At 50.9% G+C, this 17,546-nt stretch overlaps 1 protein-coding gene across 4 annotated transcripts in view; it reads left to right on the top strand.

The window, feature by feature from the left end:
- Positions 1 to 17,546, top strand: part of LOC142310594 (uncharacterized) — a 200,356-nt gene that overhangs the window by 162,955 nt on the left and 19,855 nt on the right. For all 4 annotated transcript variants that reach the window (XM_075348136.1, XM_075348127.1, XM_075348121.1 and 1 more), the window contains one exon: positions 12,825 to 12,896. In XM_075348136.1, the coding sequence (XP_075204251.1) occupies positions 12,825 to 12,896 (72 nt within the window). The remainder of the gene's footprint in view (positions 1 to 12,824; positions 12,897 to 17,546) is intronic.

The raw sequence follows: 17,546 nt of genomic DNA, 5'->3' as shown, positions 1-17,546 counted from the left end.
TGAAGAAAGGTCTAAAATGCCATGGAAAGTCAGGACACCAGCTAATATCTATTACTTATTAGAAAGCATTTCTGCCACTTACAGTTAGGTCCATAAATGTTTGGACACACACAAATTTTGTTTTTTTTCACCTGTTTACTGAAACATATTCAAGTTATAGTTATATAATGCACAAGGACACAAAGTCTTGACTTTTAGCTTTCATTTGAGGGTATCCACATTAAAATTTGATAAATGGTTTAGGAGTTTCAGCTCCTTTTACATGTGCCACACTGGTTTTAAAGGGTTCAAAAGTAATTGGACAATTGACCCAAAGGCTGTGTCAATTGTCCAATTGCCAATTCTTTTGTTATTTCAGTCTCAAGCAAATAAAGGGCCTGGAGTTGATTTGAGGTGGGGTGCTTGGATTTAGAAGTCTTTGCTAAGAAGTAAACATGTGATCAAAGGACCTTTCTGTGCGGGTGAAAGAAGTCATCCTTCATCTGCGAAAACAGAAAAAAGAATCTGAGAAATTGCTATAATATTACGAGTTGCTAAATCTACAGTTTGGTACATCCTGAAAAAGAAAGCACTGGTGATCTTAACAATGCAAAAAGACCTGGACGCTCATGAAGACAACAGTGGTGAATGATCACAGAATAATTACCGTGGTGAAGAGAAACCCCTTCACAATATGCAACCAAGTGAACAACACTCTCCAGGATGTAGGCGTATCAATATCCAAATCTGTCATAAAGAGAAGACTGCATGAAAGAAAATACAGAGGGTTCACTGCATGGTGCAAGCCACACATAAGCCTCAAGAATAAGACGGCTAGATTGGACTTTGCTCAAAAAAATCTTAAAAAACAAGCACATTCCTTGGACAGATAAAACCAAGATTAACTTCTACCAGAATGATGGAAAGAAAAAAGTATGGCAAAGGCAAGGTACATTTTTTTCAACCCACTGAATTAAAGCTGAAAGTCTGAACTTCAGCTGCATATGTATTGTTTTGTTCAAAATCCATTGTGGTAATGAACAGAACAAAAATTTAAAAAATATTGTCTCTTGTCTCTATCCAAATATTTATGGACCTTACTGTATATCACTTGGTTCAATTGATGGCCTTGAAAAAGATGTCTCAGAGAGAGGTCCAAAAAGCTGTGGAAAGTCATGACATCAGCTGAAATCTATCAGTAATTAGAAAGCAATCCTGCCTCAGAGTGAAAAAGAATATCCGCTGATTTAACGGATGGGCTTTAAAATGCATCTCATTACCATCTCATGATGGGTAAAACTATTGAGCTGTCTAAAAACATTTGAAACCTTATTATTGCAAAAGATACTGTTGGCATTGGTTACAGAAGAATTTCTAAACTACTGAAGGTTCCAGTGAGGACTATTGGAGCCATAATATGGAAGTGGAAAATAAATAATTTCACCCTAAACCAGCCATGACAAAGTGCTCTGCAAGATTTCAGACAGAGGAGTGAAAATAATTATCAGAAGAGTTGTCCAAGAGCCAAGAAATATCTGTGGAGAGCTACAGAAAGAACTGAAATCAGCAGGTACAATTGTTTCAAATAAAATAGTAAGTAATGCACTCAACCTTCATGGCCCATATGCACGCTCACAATGCAGAACTCCATTGCTGAACAAAAACCATGTTCAAGCGTGTTTAGAGTTTGCTCAACAACGTTTAGATAAGCCTGTGAAATACTGTGAGAATATAGTCTGGTCAAATGAGACTAAAATTTTAACTGTTTTAACCCCTTAACGACCTTTGACGTACTGGGTACGTCACGGAGACATGGTGCTAAACGACCCATGACGTACCCAGTACGTCATGGCGAAATCGCGGTCCTGGATCCCCGGGAGTTCAATTTCTTTGATTAAACGGTAGATTCGGGAAGGAGGGGACCTCTGCCTGACCTCAGGAGGGGTGGTGCCACCTCCCCGAACCTACAGAGCCTGTGATTGGCTGACAAACGCCGCTCAGCCAATTACAGTCACTGTAATGTTCCAGCCATTGAAAATGGCTGGAACATTTCAATCCAGCCCTGATCAGTGCTGCTGTAGCACTGGCCATTGGCTGGATCTGGGTGATCGGTGCTTCACCCGCCCCCAGCTCTGATTGGAGAGACCGGTCTTGTGACCGATTTCTCCAATCAATGTGGATCTGGGGCCTGTGACCGTCCCTGGAAGCCGAGGAGAGCGGTCTCTGCGGGTGCCCATCGGTAAGTTGCTGCCCCCGCCGCCCGCCCCTGTCCCCGATCGTCCTGCCAGCCCCGCCGCTGTCTCCGATCGCCCCGCCGCTGCTCGCGATCCACCGCTGTTCCCGCCGCCACGCTCGCCACTGTCCCCGCCGCTGCTCCCGATCCACCGCTGTCCCCGCCGCCACGCTTGCCACTGTCCCCGCCGCCACGCTCGCCACTGTCCCTGCCGCTGCTCCCAATCCACCGCTGTCCCCGCCGCTGCTCCCGATCCACCGCTGTCTCCGCCGCCATGCTCGCCACTGTCCCCGTCGCCACGCTCGCCACTGTCCCCGCCGCTGCTCCCGATCCACCGCCGCCACGCTCGCCACTGTCCCCGCCGCCACGCTTGCCACTGTCCCCGCCACTGCTCCCGATCCACCGCTGTCCCCGCCGCCACTGTCCCCGCCGCCACGCTCGCCACTGTCCCCACCGCTGCTCCCGATCTACCGCTGTCCCCGCCGACACGCTCGCCACTGTCCCCGCCACTGCTCCCGATCCACCGCTGTCCCCGCCGCCACTGTCCCCGCTGCCACGCTCGCCACTGTCCCCGCCGCCGCTCCCGATCCAACGCTGTCCCCACCACCACGCTCGCCTCTGTCCCCGCTGCCACGCTCGCCACTGTCCCCGCCGCCGTCGCACCCACCTTTTTCAGCCGCTGCTGCCCCCGAATCGGCCCCCACTGTTACCGATCGGCGGCCGCTGCCGCCTCCTTCATCGGCTGCCCCTTCTCCATCGCCACTACACCTCCTATCCCTCCATGTGCTGCAAGCCACCCTCCCCCCACATGTGGGGGGAGGGTGGCTTGCAGCACATGTGGGGGGAGGGTGGCTTGCAGCACATGTGGGGGGAGGGTGGCTTGCAGCACATGTGCTGCAAGCCACCCTCCCCCCACATGTGCTGCAAGCCACCCTCCCCCCTCCATGTTCTGGGGGCCACCCTCCCCCCGGGGCCCCCCCTCCTCCATATGCCATCTCTCTCTCCCATCAGACTCTGCCCCCCTCCCCGATCTGCTGCCTGCTCTCTCCCATCCTCTTCATCTACTGCCCCCTCTCACCCTCCTCAATCTGTTGCCTCCTTCATCTGCTGCCTCTTCTGTCTGCTGTGATCCTGCTGCCTAGATCCATCCTGTAAGGTAGGTATCCCCATCTCAGCTCCCTCCCCCCATCCTCCGCCGCTCCTCCATCTGCTGCACCATTTCCCATCATCCATCCGCTGCGCCCTTTCCCATCCTCTGCCGCTCCTCCATCCGCTGCGCCATTTCCCATCATCCATCCGCTGCGCCCTTTCCCATCCTCTGCCACTCCTCCATCCGCTGCGCCATTTCCCATCATCCATCCGCTGCGCCCTTTCCCATCCTCTGCCGCTCCTCCATCTGCTGTGCCCTTTCCCATCCTCTGCCGCTCCTCCATCCGCTGCGCCATTTCCCATCATCCATCCGCTGCGCCCTTTCCCATCCTCTGCCGCTCCCCCACCCGCTGCGCCCTTTCCCATCTTCCATCCGCTGCGCCCTTTCTCATCTGCCGCCCCGCCCTCTCGCATCACATTATCCATCGCAGTTGCTCGCTTCCAGACTGCAGTGGATGATGCGATGCGAGACTCGTGCATTGCTCTCACGTTTGGCACTGGTCTTAGTGGCAGGCGCTCATATTTTTTTTTTTTTTTATTCATTTTTTTTTTTTTACTGATGTCTGTATTTTTTATTTCGCCAAACTAATTTTTTTGTATGGGGGGGGTCTAGTTTCCAAAATGGGATCACATGTGGGGGAGCTCCATTGTTTAGGCACCTCAGGGGGTCTCCAAATGCAACATGGCATCTGCTAATAATTCAAATCAATTTTACTGTGAAATGGCGCTCCTTCTCTTCTGAGCCCCGCCGTACGCCCAAACAATTGATTTCCACCATATATGAGGTACCTGTGTACTTAGGAGAAATTGCACAATACATTTTATGGTGCATTTTTTCCTGATACCCTTGTGAAAAAAAAGCTACCTGTTTGAAAAAACAATTTTGTGGTAAAAAAAAGAATAAAATATTTTCATGGCTGAACATTACAAACGTTTGTGAAGCCTCCAGGGGTTCAAAGTGCTCACTAAACAGCTAGATAAATTCCATGAGGGGTCTAGTTTCCAAAATGGGGTCAATTGTGGGGGAGCTCCATTATTTAGGCACTTCAGGGGGGTCTCCAAACGCAACATGGCGTCCGCTAATAATTCCAACCAATTTTGCTGTGAAATGGCGCTCCTTGCCTTCCGAGTCCTGCTGTGTGCCCAAACATTTGATTTCCACCACATATGAGGTATCTGCGTACTCAGGAGAAAATGCACAATACATTTTATGGTGCATTTTTTCCTGATACCCTTGTGATAAAAAAAGCTACCTGGTTGAAGCAACAGTTTTGTGGTAAAAAAAAATAATTTTCTTTTCACGGCTCAACGTTATAAACTTCTGTGAAGCCCCTAGGGGTTCAAAGTGCACATTAAAACATCTAGAAAAAATATTTGAGGGCTCTAGTTTCCAAAATGGGGTCACTTATGGGGGAGCTCCATTGTTTAGGCACCTCAGGGAGTCTTCAAACCCGACATGGCATCCGCTAATGAGTGCAGCTAATTTTGCACTCAAAAATTCAAATGGCGCTCCTTGCCTTCCGAGTCCTGCCGTGTGCCCAAACATTTGATTTCCACCACATATGAGGTATCTGCGTACTCAGGAGTAAATGCACAATACATTTTATGATGCATTTTTCCTGATACCCTTGTGAAAATACTAATTTCTTTATCGTTCCTTTGGGAGACCCAGACCTTGGGTGTTTAGCTTCTGCCTCCGGAGGACACACAAAGTACTACACTTAAAAGTGTAGCTCCTCCCTCTGAGCTTATACACCCCCTGGTGAGCCAGTCCCAGCCAGTTTATCGCTTTGTGTTCAGGAGGCATACATCCACACATGCATTCTCATGATTTTTTTCTTTTTTTTTTTTGGAAAGAGATTGAAGAAGTGGGGTCCACGTCTGGACCCCCGGCATGTCCCTTCTCACCCCACTGTGTCGGTGGTGTTGTAAGGTTGATTCCCAAGGCTGGAGCCTTACATGCCGTGCTCCTTCACCATCCCTCCTGGGCTCTGGCTTGAAGTGGGAGCCAGCGCGGTCTCCATGCCTGGCAGGAGACCGGTCTCCATCCACAGCCCTTTAGGAATCTGCTGGACCGGAGCACTCATCCCCAGGGACCTGGTCCTGCGTCTCAGCAGCTAAGTACCTGAGACGTTCATAGATTGGGGGTCCTTGTTTTTTATTGTATGGGGAGAGTGTGCTGAATGTATTTATTTTGGCATTTCCGGCGGGTTCTCTAGCTTTCGCCGAGAACCGCGCCGATGGTGCCTGCGCGTCGGCCTCGCCGCTCAAATTTAGGCCCCGGCTCTGCCGGAGGCCTAGTTTCTGTTAACTACCCTTGCATGTCACTCATGCAGAGGGACAGGCACGGCTCCTCCCGGCGGCCGTCCTGCACAGGGGAGAGACACTCCCCACTGGTACGGGCGTGTCTCATCCCCTGCAGGTCTCTATGGCCCTCCAGATCCCGCTCTCCTACAGGAACGCCCCCAAGTCCCGCCCCCTCTCTTCGCTCCGGCGGCCATTTTCTTAGGCAGAGTTCACTCTGCGCTGGGCCTTCCTGCACTCTGCATCCCTGCTGAGGTGCTGTGCATTGGAGGTTCGGGATTCAGGATCTGGAGAGCACACAACACCACTTCCAGCGGTCTGGTAAGCCACAGCCGGTCTCTGGTTGTGGACCTCTGTATATACTTCCTGGGGTTCATTCTCTTGTAGAGCCCCCACTCCAGCAGCATGTCTCACACGGGGAGCAAGGCTCCAAAGCTTTATACTGTATGCGCTGCATGTAAGCTCCTGCTGCCTGAACCGAGCACCTATCTACATTGTGATGTTTGCTCTAACTTGGCGGTGCCACAGCCTGGAGTCTCACCCCCAGTGGTCTCTCCGGCTGCTTCTGCACCTGTGGCTGAACCCCCGGCCTGGGTAGAGTCTTTTTCTAGGTCTATCTCCAAGTCTTTTGCTGAGTCCATGGGACTTCTGTCCAGGACTTTGATGAATATGCATCAGCCCCCTTCACAGGGTGCCTCTAATGCTCTTGCTAAGGGTCCTTTAGGATCCCTATCCTCTGACCTCCGTCCATCAGAGCTCACAGAGGATTCATCATCAGGGCCCAGAACCCGTCCTCCTAAGAAAAGGCGAAGGGTTTCCTCTCCCTCCTCATCCCGCGGCTCTGATTCAAGAGCTGACTCGCAGGATGAGGAGGATGTCTTTACAGGGGGTTCGGAGGCTAACTCCATGTGCCCCATTGATCTTTCTGAGGGTGACTCAGATCTTAGTGACTTGATTGCTTCCATTAATTCTGTACTGGATCTCAATCCGCCAGTATCAGAGGAGCAACCCTCTCTGGCAGAAAAGCACTAGTTTACCTCGCATAAGAGAGCAAAGAGTGTGTTCTTTAACCACTCCAGTTTTCAGGCCGCTGTGACCAAACCCAGGGCCTGTCCTGACAAACGCTTCCCAAAGCGTAGTTCTGATGACCGTTTTCCCTTTCCACCTGAGGTGGTCAAGGAGTAGTCTCACTCCCCAAAGGTAGACCCCCCAGTGTCTAGGCTCTCAGCCCGGACCGTTGTGTCGGTGGCTGACGGCACCTCACTTAAGGATTCCACTGACTGTCAGATTGACCTTCTGGCCAAATCCGTGTATGAAGCGGCGGGGGCCGCGTTTTCCCCAACTTTTGCAGCAGTGTGGGCTCTCAAAGCCATCTCTGCTTCTGTAGAGGAGATGCATTCCCTCACCAAGGAATCTATGCCTGAGATGGTTGCCTTAACTTCTCAAGCTTCAGCCTTTTCATCTTATGCCATGTCTGCCATGCTAGAGGCTTCTCACCGCACTGCGGTGGCTTCGGCTAATTCCCTCGTTATCCGCAGGATTTTGTGGCTTCGAGAGTGGAAGGCAGATGCTTCTTCAAAGAAGTACCTTGCTGGGCTCCCTTTCGCTGGTTCTCGGCTGTTCGGTGAACAGCTGGATGAAATTATTAAAGAAGCTACTGGCGGGAAGAGTACTTCCATGCCACAAACCAAGACCAGGAAACCCGCCCAGGGTAGGAATCAGTTGAGGTTTCGTTCCTTTCGTTCCTCAAACTGGTTGTCCTCTAAGCCCTCCGCCTCGTCCGCTAACTCAGCTAAGGACCAGAAATCCAACTGGCGCCCAAAAGCGCGTCCACAGAAGACCGCAGGAGGTTCTGCCACTAAGGCAGCCTCCTCGTGACTCTCTGCCCGCTCCAGCAATGTCCGTAGTCGGTGGCAGGCTCTCCCACTTTGGCGACGCTTGGTTTCAACAAGTCTCCGATCAGTGGGTGAGAGATATCATATCTCACGGCTACAGAATAGAATTCTCTTCCAGCCCGCCAAACAGATTTTTTCTCTCAACTCCCCCCTGCTCCAAGGCCACCGCCTTCTCACAGGCCGTGGCATCCTTGCAGGCAAACGGAGAAATTGTACCAGTTCCCGCTCGGGAACGGTTCAGAGGTTTTTACTCAAACCTCTTCCTAGTTCCCAAAAAGGACGGTACCTTCCGGCCCATCCTGGATCTCAAGCTTCTCAACAAGCATGTTCGGGTGCGGCATTTTCGCATGGAGTCTCTGCGATCAGTCATTGCCTCAATGACCCAAGGGGATTTCCTGGCGTCCATCGACATCAGAGATGCCTATCTACATGTGCCAATTGCAGTTTCACACCAGCGTTGGCTACGCTTTGCAATAGGAGAAGATCATTTCCAATTCGTGGCTCTCCCCTTCGGGTTAGCCACGGCCCCTCGGGTATTCACCAAGGTCATGGCAGCAGTGATTGCGGTTCTGCACCTCCAGGGGTTGGCAGTGCTCCCTTACCTGGACGACCTTCTAGTCAAGACTCCATCCAGCGCATACTGTCAGCGGAGTGTCTTGCTCACTCTCGCCACTCTAGCCCAATTCGGGTGGCTTGTCGATCTTCGCAAATCCACTCTGACTCCGACCCAGAGTCTCACGTACCTAGGGATGCAGTTCGAGACTTTGCCGGCACTTGTGAAGTTGCCCTTAAACAAACAGCTGTCACTCCAGCTGGCGGTGCGCTCTCTGCTGAGGCCCCGCCGTTATACCCTCAGGCGTCTGATGCAGGTGCTGGGTCAAATGGTGGCGTCCATGGAGGCTGTTCCCTTTGCCCAGTTCCATCTGCGCCCCCTGCAGCTGGATATTCTCCGCTGTTGGGACAAGCGGCCTTCCTCCTTACACAGGTTAGTGGCTCTGTCGCCACGGACCAGGAGCTCTCTTCAGTGGTGGCTTCGGCCCCTCTCCCTGTCCCAAGGGCGCTCCTTCCTGGCCCCGTCCTGGGTGATTCTCACCACGGATGCCAGTCTATCCGGCTGGGGAGCAGTATGTCTCCACCACAGAGCGCAGGGCACTTGGACTCCGTCCAAGTCAGCCCTTTCAATCAATGTGCTGGAAACCAGAGCCGAGCTTCTAGCTCTCCTAGCATTTCATCACCTGTTGGCAGGCAGGCACATTCGAGTCCAGTCAGACAACGCTACAGCGGTTGCCTACATCAATCACCAAGGTGGGACACGCAGTCGCCTGGCAATGATGGAGGTACAACGCATTCTTCAATGGGCGGAGGACTCCATGTCCACCATATCCGCAGTCCACATCCCAGGCGTGGACAACTGGGAGGCAGATTATCTCAGCCGTCAAAGCGTGGACGGTGGCGAGTGGTCCCTGCACCCAGCAGTATTTCAGACAATCTGCCGCAAATGGGGCACTCCGGACGTGGACCTAATTGCATCCTGTCACAACAACAAAGTTCCTGTTTCGTGGCTCGCTCCCACGATCCTCAGGCCTTCGCCGCGGACGCTCTGGTTCAGGACTGGTCCCAGTTTCGTCTGTCCTACGTGTTTCTCCCTCTAGCCCTCTTGCCCAGAGTCCTGCGCAAGATCAGAATGGAGGGCCGTCGAGTCATCCTCATTGCACCGGACTGGCCCAGGCGAGCTTGGTATCCGGACCTGCTCCAACTGTCCGTAGAGATGCCGTGGCATCTCCCGGACCGTCCAGACCTACTCTCACAAGGTCCGTTTTTCCGCCCGAATTCTGCGGCCCTCAAATTGACGGCGTGGCTCTTGAGTCCTGGATTTTGACGGCTTCTGGCATTCCTCCTGAAGTCATCTCCACTATGACTCGGGCGCGCAAGTCTTCCTCCGCTAATATCTATCACAGGACTTGGAAAATTTTCCTGTCCTGGTGTCGCTCTACCGGCCATCCTCCTTGGCTATTCTCCTTGCCGACCCTTCTGTCTTTTCTACAGTCCGGTCTGCAGCTTGGACTGTCTCTCAACTCTCTCAAGGGACAAGTTTCAGCTCTGTCAGTTCTGTTCCAGCGGCGTCTCGCTCGGCTGGCGCAGGTCTGCACCTTCATGCAAGGCGCGTCTCACATCATTCCGCCTTATCGGCGGCCCTTGGATCCCTGTGACCTTAACTTGGTCCTCACGGTCTTGCAGAAACCTCCTTTTGAGCCTCTTAGGGAGGTTTCTTTGTATCGTCTTTCTCAGAAAGTGGCCTTTCTGGTTGCCATAACTTCTCTCAGGAGAGTCTCTGATTTGGCTGCGCTCTCTTCGGAGTCACCTTTTTTGGTTTTTCATCAAGACAAGGTGGTTCTCCGTCCGACCCCGGACTTTCTTCCTAAGGTGGTCTCTCCCTTCCACCTTAACCAGGACATTACCTTACCTTCCTTCTGTCCGGCCCCTGTTCATCGCTTTGAAAAAGCGCTGCATACTCTAGATCTGGTGGGTGCTCTCCGGATCTATGTGTCTCACACCGCTGCGCTTAGGCAGTGCACCTCTCTTTTTGTGCTAACCACAGGTCAGCGCAAGGGCCTCCCTGCTTCTAAGCCGACCTTAGCCCGTTGGATTAGGTCGACCATTTTGGACGCCTACCAGAGTACTCAGATGCCTCCCCCGCCGGGGATCAAGGCACACTCGACCAGAGCTGTCGGTGCCTCTTGGGCTTTTAGGCACCAGGCTATGGCTCAACAAGTTTGTCAGGCTGCCACTTGGACTAGCCTGCATACCTTCTCGAAGCACTACCAAGTGCATGCTCATGCTTCGGCAGATGCGAGCTTGGGCAGACGCATCCTTCAGGCGGCTGTCGCCCATTTGTGAAGTTAGGTTCTGCCTACTTCTTAGTTTTCTGTTTATTTCCCACCCAGGGACTGCTTTGGAACGTCCCAAGGTCTGGGTCTCCCAAAGGAATGATAAAGAAAAAGAGAATTTTGTTTACTTACCGTAAATTCTTTTTCTTATAGTTCCGTCTTGGGAGACCCAGCACCCTCCCTGTTGCCTGTTGGCAATTTCCTTGTTCCGCATGTTTTCACCGGCTGTTGTCGTGGCCAGAGTTTCCGGTTGTTCCGGCTCTTGCTCTGTTCTACTTGTGGGTGGCTATTCTCCTTCAGCTTTTGCACTAAACTGGCTGGGATTGGCTCACCAGGGGGTGTATAAGCTCAGAGGGAGGAGCTACACTTTTAAGTGTAGTACTTTGTGTGTCCTCCGGAGGCAGAAGCTAAACACCCAAGGTCTGGGTCTCTCAAGACGGAACTATAAGAAAAAGAATTTACGGTAAGTAAACAAAATTCTCTTTTTTTATGGCTAAAGTAACATTTTTGTGTTAAAAAAGTAAAATTTTCATTTTTTCTTCTACATTGCTTTGGTTGCTGTGAAGCTCCTAAAGGGTTAATAAACTTCTTGGATGGGGTTTTGAGCAGAGTGAGGGGTGCAGATTTTAGAATGGGGTCACTTTTGGGTATTTTCTGTCGCCTAGGTTTCTCAAATCACTCCAAATGTGATGTGGTACCTAAAAAATTTTTTTTTGTAAATTTTGTTGGAAAAATGAGAAATTGCTGATGAACTTGGAACCCTTCTAACTTCCTAACGGAATTTTTTTTTTTTCAAAAATTGCGCTTGTGTAAAGCAGACAAGTGGGAAATGTTATTTAGTAACTATTTTGTGTGACATATCTCTCAGATTTATGGGCATAAAATTTAAAATTTTGAAAATTGCAAAATTTTCAAAATTTTCGCCAAATTTCCGAAATTTTCACAAATAAACGCAAAACATATCGGCCTAAATTTACCACTGACATGAAGTACAATATGTCACGAAAAAACAATGTCAGAATCGCCAGGATCCGTTGAAGTGTTCCAGAGTTATAACCTGTCAAAGTGACACTGGTCAAAATTGCAAAAAATGGCCGGGTCTTTAAGGTGAAAACAGGCTGCGGGCTGAAGGGGTTAATGCCATAATTCACACCATGCTTGGAGGCCAAAAGGCACTGCATATGACCCCAAAAATACTATACCAAAAGGGAAGTTTGGAGGTAAGAGCATCATAGTGTGGTACAGTATTTCAGCTGACGGCACTGGTAAACTTTATGTAATTGAACGTAAGATGAATGGATAAATGTACCAAGTAAAATATATGTTTGTAACTTGTTAGCCAGTAGAGATGTCAGTAGAATCAAGACATTTTTAATAAAAATCTGCTGCCATCTACCAGGATGATGAAGATGAAATGAAGGTGGAAATTTCAGCAAGACAATGATCCCAAACACACAGCCAAGGAGATTTTCAATTGCTTTCAGAGAAATAAAATAAATCTGCTAGAATGGCCCAGCCAATCACCTGCCCTGAATCCAATAGAAAATTTGTAGAAGGAACTAAAGTTCAGAGTTCATCGAAGGAGCCCACGGGACCTTCAGGATTTCAAGAGTAGTTATGTGGTCATTAAGAACATTTCGCTTAACTTTGCATGGCAGTGAGAATTAATCCCTGGGTTTTCAACCAATCTACAGAAATCCAGAAATTACCATATATTAAAGCACCACTGTTTTTTTTTTTTTGTTATTTTTTTATTTCACTCCCAGAGCAATATCACTAATGTGTGACATCTGCCTGTAATAGAACACTTACTGGTCAATGTCTTCTTCTGTTCTTGGTGCTGCACTGGTTGTCTTTTGCTGGTTGTGACCAGCCAATGTTCTCCGGGTGGACCAGAGATCATTTCTCAAGTTTAGTCTAGGATGATAAAACAGGACTAGAGAAGCACCAGAAAAGGCAGAAGATGGCAGCTGATAAGTAAATAAGTAAATTACTGGGGCAGAGAGAAGACTTTAGTGATACCACTCTAAAGGCCCTGTCACACACAGAGATAAATCTTTGGCAGATCTGTGGTTGCAGTGAAATCATGGACATATTGTTCCATTTGTACACAGCCACAAACCTGGCACTGATTGTCCACAATTTCACTGCAACCACAGATCTGCCGCAGATTTATCTCTGTGTGTGACAGGGCCTTAAGAGTCAAATAAAACCAAAATTGCAGGTAGGGCTTTAAATATTATTGTAAACAATGGCATTCAGTCCCCTTTTTACCCTGTTTATTTAGGTTTGACAAGGCAGATATTTTGTCACAGTGAAAATATGCATTATATGGCATATAAAAAAATGTTTATTAGACAATCTTTATCTTTTCAGAGTTATTCCTTTGACCTTCGACACAAACCTCAAGAAGAATCAGGAATTCCACTAAATGATGTTAAGCCATAAGTAAGACAATAATAATTATTACTATGTTTTATGAACTGTATCTTTTCCAGTTATTATTAAATACTCAATGATTTTGTATTATTTTCATAACAGTAGTGCAATAACATCTACTCTTTGCCTTAACAACAAAAACATTTGACACTACTTTGTTTGGCCTCATTCACACATCAGTATTTTTGCATCATTGTTTTTATGCCAAAACTGAGTGGAACTTACAGAGAAAAACTATAATTGCAAGATTGACACCTGTTCTGTGTTTTGGAGACACTCCTCGTTTTGGCATATACTGATGAAATACTGATGTGTAAATGTGGCCTTCGAAAGATGACTGATTAATAGACTGTAACAAATTTGGGTAAAGTTAAATCAATGTGTATTGGAGGATATGTAGCAATGTCTTTGCATTTGCTCTATCTATTGTGCATACACCAAAATTACCAAACAAGTCACTTTTTAAAGTTACACCCTCCAAAAGTTTACTGAGTAGACATGGTAATTTTGGAGGAGACCTGGTTTCTATATTACTGTTAGGGCCAGGTGGACGGGCAGACCCAGGAGGTGGATCCACTGGGCCGAACTCCTTGATGAAGGCAAGGGGTCCGGTAGCCGGAGCACTACGGGTAGTAGGACAGTCCGTGTATGAGAGTAGAACGGTGAAGTCCCTGGGACCACGGAGTCAGAGATGGCAGTCCGGGTGACGGAGCTCAGGTTCGGAGGCCGAGATGTTGTCAGGCGGAGTCCGGAACCGATGGAGCGAGAGGATGGGTCACCGCAGGGATCAGAGGTGGTGCAGACTGACAGGATGGCAGATAGTCCGCGTTCGGGGTTCGGGAATCGGCTGGACCGGATGGCGAGGCAGGAACGGCTCTAGAAGAGAGAGAGGTGAGTATCTCACAGGAACACAAGGAGACCTGACTCCTAGCTTGGGAAACACGAAGAACAGGCCCCGCCCACTTGGACACTAATCCCCTTTATACCCTGTACCTGTGTGCTTAATTTCCTGTTGGTGGACGCTGGCCCTTTAAGAAAGGGTCAATGACCGCGCGCGCGCCCTAATGCGCATGCGCGCGGCCCGGGTGCCAGAAGCCAGGGCAGGGAGCGGTGAGGAAGAAGCAGGAGAGCCGGGCTGGGGCTGTGTAACCGACGGACGCCGGGAGCGGGGACCGGGACGCCTGGAGACCGCGGGCAACGGAGGCTGGGGACCAGGGAGAGAAGCAGAGACGCCGGGAAGCGTGGCAGGTGAGCCGGGGAGCAGGGCAGGGGACCCGGGGAGCGTGACAGTACCCCCCCCCCACGCCCCCCTCCTCGCAACCGGGACAGGAAGGCACGGATCAGAGGAGTACCCACATTCTCCCGGGGCTCCCAGGACCTATCCTCAGGACCATACCCTGCCCAGTCCACCAGGAAGAACTGTCGGCCCCGTACGGTTTTCATGGCCACGATATCCCTTACCGCATAGATGTCATCATCAGCAATAGGAGGAGGAGCCGAACTGGCAGCAGCGGAGAAGGGACCAAGGACAACCGGCTTGAGCAGGGAGACGTGGAAGGAGTTGGGTATCCTCATCGTGACCGGGAGCTGCAGCTTGTAGGAGACCTCATTGATCTTGCTGAGGACTTTAAACGGCCCGATGTAGCGAGGACCCAGCTTGTAGGATGGTAGCTTCAATCGGACGTACTTGGAGGCAAGCCAGACGAGATCTCCTGGGGAGAAACACGGAGGATCCAGACGCCTCTTGTCTGCGTGTCTTTTCATCCATAGAGAAGCACGTCCAAGAGATGCCTTGACAGAGTCCCAAATGGTAGCAAAGTCACGGGCTACAGCATCAGCAGCAGGGACATCCGAGGAAGAGGATACAGGCAATGGGACGGAAGGCTGAAGTCCGTAAACGACATGGAAGGGAGAGCTGGAGGAGGACTCACTGACGTGGTGGTTATGGGAGAATTCAGCCCAAGGAAGAAGCGTGGACCAGTCGTCATGATGGGCGTTGACGTAGTGACGTAAGAAGGAGGTCAAGATCTGATTGACTCGTTCCACTTGGCCATTCGACTGAGGATGGTAGGCTGAAGAAAAGTCCAGAGTCACTCCCAGATGTTTGCAGAGAGCCCTCCAGAAGCGGGAGGTGAACTGAGTTCCTCTGTCAGACACAATGTGTGATGGAAAGCCATGCAAGCGGAAGATGTGTTGTATATAGGCGTCCGCAAGTTCCTGGGCAGAGGGCAGTCCAGCCATAGGGACGAAATGGGCCATTTTGGAGAATCGATCCACCACGACCCATATGACTGTGTGTCCGGAGGACAGGGGCAAGTCCGTAATAAAGTCCATTGCAATGTGTTGCCACGGAACGGAGGGTATAGGCAGAGGCAGAAGACGGCAAAATGGCAGATGTTTGGGCGTCTTGTTCCTGGCACAAGAGGAGCAGGCTGAGACAAAAGAAGCGACGTCCGTGCGCAGGGATGGCCACCAGTAATGACGTACAATCGTACTCCATGTTCTCTTCTGACCAGCATGGCCGGCTGTTTTCGAGGCATGGCCCCAGTGCAACACTTTTTGCCTGTTAGTCTCAGAGACATAGGTCTTCCCGGGCGGTATCTGGGCCAGGGTGACAGGGGCCACCGGAATGATTTTACTAGGGCAGATGATGGGCTGGGATGTCTCCTCCTCCTGTTCCATTGGGAGGAATGATCTGGACAAGACATCTGCACGTACATTCTTGTCCGCAGGTCGGAAATGGAGCTGGAAGTCGAACCTGGCAAAGAACAAGGACCACCTGGCTTGCCGTGGGTTCAGTCGCTGAGCGGTCCGCAGGTATTCCAGGTTCTTGTGGTCCGTGTAAATGATTACGGGGTACACTGCTCCCTCTAGAAGGTAGCGCCATTCCTCCAGAGCCAGTTTGACTGCCAATAGCTCTCGGTCCCCGATGGTGTAGTTGCGTTCAGGCGCTGAGAAGCTCTTGGAGTAGAAACCGCAAGTCACCATCTTCCCGGAGGAGGACTTCTGCATGAGCACTGCTCCGGCTCCCGAAGAGGAGGCATCCACCTCCAAGGTGAACTGTCGGTTTAACTCCGGACGGTGGAGCACAGGGGAGGAGGCAAATGCCCGCTTCAGAGAGCCAAACGCGGCGTCGGCCGCAGGTGACCAGTCCTTTGGATTAGCCCCCTTCTTGGTCAAGGCGGAGAGAGGAGCAGTTAGAGCCGAGAAGTGAGGGATGAACTGGCGGTAGTAGTTTGCGAATCCCAGAAATCGTTGGATTGCCTTCAGTCCAGCAGGAGGGGACCAGTTGAGAATGGAAGAGACCTTCTTCGGATCCATCTGCAGTCCGGTATCGGAGATAATGTAACCCAGGAAGGGAAGTGAAGACTGCTCGAAGACACACTTCTCGTACTTGGCGTACAGCCGATTGTCCCTCAGTCGTTGTAGAACCAACTGCACGTTCTCTCTGTGGGTCTGGAGGTCCGGAGAGAAGATCAAGATGTCATCAAGATACACCACCACACAGATGTAGAGAAGGTCCCGGAACACGTCATTCACCAATTCCTGAAAGACTGCTGGTGCGTTACACAGGCCGAAGGGCATCACACAGTATTCATAGTGCCCATCACGAGTATTGAACGCGGTCTTCCATTCGTCCCCAGAGCGGATGCGGACCAGGTTGTAGGCACCCCGAAGATCCAACTTGGTGAACACACAAGCTCCTCTAAGCCGATCAAACAATTCGGGGATGAGCGGCAGGGGGTACTTATTTTTCACGGTGATTTGGTTCAATCCCCGGTAGTCTATGCATGGGCGTAGGTCGCCCTCTTTCTTCTTAACGAAGAAGAAGCCTGCTCCAGCAGGAGAGGAGGATCTCCGAATGAATCCCCTTGCCAGGTTCTCCGTGATGTAGGTAGACATGGCCCTTGTTTCGGCAGGAGACAGCGGATATATCCTTCCTCGAGGTGGGGTGGTTCCCGGGAGCAGGTCAATAGCACAATCGTAAGGACGATGTGGCGGAAGTACCTCAGATTCCTTCTTGTCAAAGACGTCCGCGAAGGACCAATAGGCCGAGGGCAGTACTGGTAGGGACTCTGGAACCGGAGGCCGTCGGATGGGTTGTATGCTCTTCAGACATCTCTCGTGGCAAGAAGAGCCCCATCGGGTGATTTCGCCAGTGCCCCAACTGACTGACGGTTCGTGTGTCCGTAACCAGGGGAGTCCCAGCAGGATTTGATGAGACATGTGTGGGAGGACGTAGAGAGCGATGTTCTCGGTGTGCAGGGCACCGATGCGCAGTTCGACCGGCCTGGTGATCCAGGAGATGGTGTCAGAGAGGGGTCTCCCATCCACAGAGGCAATCACGAGGGGTTTTTCGAGTGGAGTAACAGGCACTTGGTACTTGTCCACCGTGGCCTGCTGGATGAAATTGCCTGCTGCCCCAGAATCGAGGTACGCCTCGGCCGTGAACCGCGTCTCTCTCGTTGTCACCTGAACAGTCCACATAACCGGGTCTGAGAGAGTCCCAGCACCTAGGGTGGCCTCTCCTACCAACCCTAGGCTTTGGAGTTTCCCGGCCTCTCTGGACAGGAGCGTAGAAGGTGTGTGCCCTCTCCGCAGTAGAAGCAGAGGCCCTTGGCGAGCCGCTCTGCTCGGCGTTGTTCAGACTGCCGTACA

Source organism: Anomaloglossus baeobatrachus, chromosome 1, assembly GCF_048569485.1.
Source record: "Anomaloglossus baeobatrachus isolate aAnoBae1 chromosome 1, aAnoBae1.hap1, whole genome shotgun sequence".
NCBI lineage: Eukaryota > Metazoa > Chordata > Amphibia > Anura > Aromobatidae > Anomaloglossus > Anomaloglossus baeobatrachus.
Note: the sequence above shows the minus strand (reverse complement) of the source record. Positions and strands in the feature narration are given on the sequence as shown.